A 2968-nucleotide genomic window follows, 5' to 3' on the forward strand; every position below is an offset into this window, starting at 1 on the left:
GAACTCCTGACCTCAGCCTCCCAAAGTGCTGGGATTACAGGCGTGAGCCACCATGCCCAGCCAAGGCCAAGTATTTTACTATTGGAGAGACATGATGCTCCTCAGTGACCATGATGGATCAGGACAAAAACAAGGGCATTTTGAAACTATATTTCTAAGGAAATAATATATTTAATTAATATTTATTTTTACTTACAAGTTCAGTACCTAGACCTTTTTGTTATGACCTATTTTAATGACAAGCTGACTTCAAGGTTTAGAATTAAAAGTTATTTCTTACCTAAACCCACATTTGTACATAAAAATATATAGAGGAAAACATATTTCAAATCATAAGCATGGCCAAAAGTTTTCTCTTCTTACTAATGTGACTTGTAATTCTCATGCATCTCACAGTCATTTATGGCTTTTGGTCATCTTTATCACTATGGTATATTACACCTTTGCTGACAGCAGGTATGGCACTGTTGGTTTTGGGGAAGAAGGCACTCAGAGGTACATGAGATAACTATTGGTATTATGACTGAATGAAAAATAGGGTTGCAGCTGGGCACGATGGCTCATGTCTGTAATCCCAGCATTTTGGGAGGCCGAGGCGGGTGAATCATGAGTTCTGGAGTTCAAGACCAGCCTGGCCCATATGGTGAAATCCTGTCTCTACTAAAAAATACAAAAAATTAGCCTGGCGTGGTGGCACACGCCTGCAGTCCCAGCTACTCAGAAGGCTGAGGCAGGAGAATTGCTTGAACCCTGGAGGCAGAGGTTGCAGCTACCTGAGATCATGCTACTGCACTCTAGCCTGGGTGACAGAGTGAGATTTTTTTTTTAAAAAAAAAAAAGAAAGAAAAGAAAAGAAAGGAAAAAGAAAAATTAGGGTTGAGATAAAAATTTAAGTACATAAGCATCAAAAGTAAAATTTCTGAGGAAAAAGATACCTGGCATTTTATCCACATGGTTATACTGACTCACAATGTCCAAATAACAACAATTTTACAGTATAAGGTTGACCTAATACACGACACCAATGGGATATTTTATTATAGCTTTTTTTGTTTTTGAAACGGAGTCTCACTCTGTTGCCCAGGCTGGAGTGCAATGACACAATCTTGACTCACTGCAAGCTCTGCCTCCTGGGTTCATGCCATTCTCCTGCCTCAGCCTCCTGAGTAGCTGGGCACCTGCCACCACGCCCAGCTAATTTTTTGTATTTTTAGTAGAGACGGGGTTTCACCCTGTCAGCCAGGATGGTCTCGATCTCCTGACCTCGTGATCCACCCACCTTGGCCTCGCAAAGTGCTAGGATTACAGGCGTGAGCTACAGTGCCCAGCCTTACTATTATAGCTTAATTATTTAAAAATAACATTTGTTAGTACACAGTTATTATAAACAGTTAATTGTTTACATTCATTATCTGTATTCAAAGAATCTTGTCAGGTCTGAATGCTTTCTCACACTGCTTACATTCATTGGGTTTCTCTTGAGTGTGAGTCCTTCCATGCATTTAAAGGTGAGGCTGATCTGAAGGCTTTCCACATTGCTTACATTCACAGGGCTTCTCTCCAGTGTGAGTCCTTTCATGATATTGAAGGGAACTAGAAGAAATGAAGGCTTTTCTACACTGCATACACTCATAGGGTTTCTCTCCCATGTGAGTCCTTTCATGATATCAAAAAGAAGTGGAAGAAATAAAGGCTTTCGCACATTGCTTACATTGATAGGGTTTTCTCCCTAGAGTGAGTTCATGATATTCAAAAGAACTGGAAGTGAAAGCTTTGCCACATTGCTTGCCTTCATAGGATTTCCTTCCAGTGTGAGTCTTTTCACGTCTATGAAAGGAAATAGGCAAGCTGAATGCTTTCCTGTATTCTTTACATTCATAGGGTTTCTCTCCAGTGTGTGTTTTGCATGTATTCAAAGGATCTTGGCAGATGTGAATGCTTTCCCACAATGCTTACATTCATAGGGCTTCTCTCCTCTGTGCATCCTTTCATGTATTTGCAAAGAAGAGAAATTATGGAACACTTTTCCACATTCCTTACATTCATAGGGTTTCTCTCCAGTGTGTCCTTTTATGAATTCAAAGATTTTTGACAGACCTGAAGCCTTTCTCAGATTGCTAATATTCATAGGGTTTCTATCCAGTGTGAGTCCTACAATGATTTTGAAGGTGTGAGGTAAATCTGAAGGCTTTCCCACATTGCTTACACTCATAGGGGTTCTCTCCAGTGTGAGTCCTTTCATGATATCAAAAGGAAGTGAAAGAAACAAAGGCTTTACCACATTTCTTACACTCATAGCGTTTCTCTCCAGTGTAAGATTTTTCATGTATTTGAAATGACTTGGCAGAATAAAAGCCTTTCCTGCATATCTTACATTTATAAGGTGTTTCTACAGAGTGCATTTTTTTTTTATACATTACGTTCTAGGGTACATGTGCACAACCTGCAGGTTTGTTCCATATGTATACATGTGACATGTTGGTGTGCTGCACCCATTAACTCATCATTTACATTAGGTATATCTCCTAATGCTATCCCTCCCCCTTCCCCCACCCCACAACAGGCCCCATTGTGTGATGTTCCCCACCCTGTGTCCGAGTGTACTCATTGTTCAATTCCCACCTATGAGTGAGAACATGTGGAGTTTGGTTTTTGGTCCTTGTGATAGTTTGCTCAGAATGATGGTTTCCGAAACAGCTTCATCCATGTCCCTACAAAGGACATGAACTCATCCTTTTTTATGGCTGCATAGTATTCCATAGTGTATATGTGCCACATTTTCTTTATTCAGTCTATCATTGATGGACATTTGGGAAGGTTCCAAGTCTTTGCTATTGTGAACAGTGCCACAATAAACATACATGTGCATGTGTCTTTATAGCAGTATGATTTATAATCCTTTGGGTATATACCCAGTACTAGGATGGCTAGGCCAAATGGTATTTCTAGTTCTAGATCCTTGAGGAAT

At 40.1% G+C, this 2968-nt stretch overlaps 1 protein-coding gene across 1 annotated transcript in view; it reads right to left on the bottom strand.

The window, feature by feature from the left end:
* Positions 1-1334: 1334 nt before the first annotated feature.
* LOC105549475 (zinc finger protein 69-like) overlaps positions 1335-2968 on the bottom strand; it is a 21197-nt gene continuing 19563 nt past the window's right edge. The window contains 3 exon segments of the mRNA XM_011994039.1: positions 1335-1659; positions 1905-2066; positions 2149-2339. Of these exon segments, the coding sequence (XP_011849429.1) occupies positions 1503-1659; positions 1905-2066; positions 2149-2339 (510 nt within the window). The 3' untranslated portion in view covers positions 1335-1502.

The sequence above is a fragment of the Mandrillus leucophaeus genome, unplaced genomic scaffold (genome assembly GCF_000951045.1).
Source record: "Mandrillus leucophaeus isolate KB7577 unplaced genomic scaffold, Mleu.le_1.0 Scaffold440, whole genome shotgun sequence".
NCBI classification, from domain to species: domain Eukaryota; kingdom Metazoa; phylum Chordata; class Mammalia; order Primates; family Cercopithecidae; genus Mandrillus; species Mandrillus leucophaeus.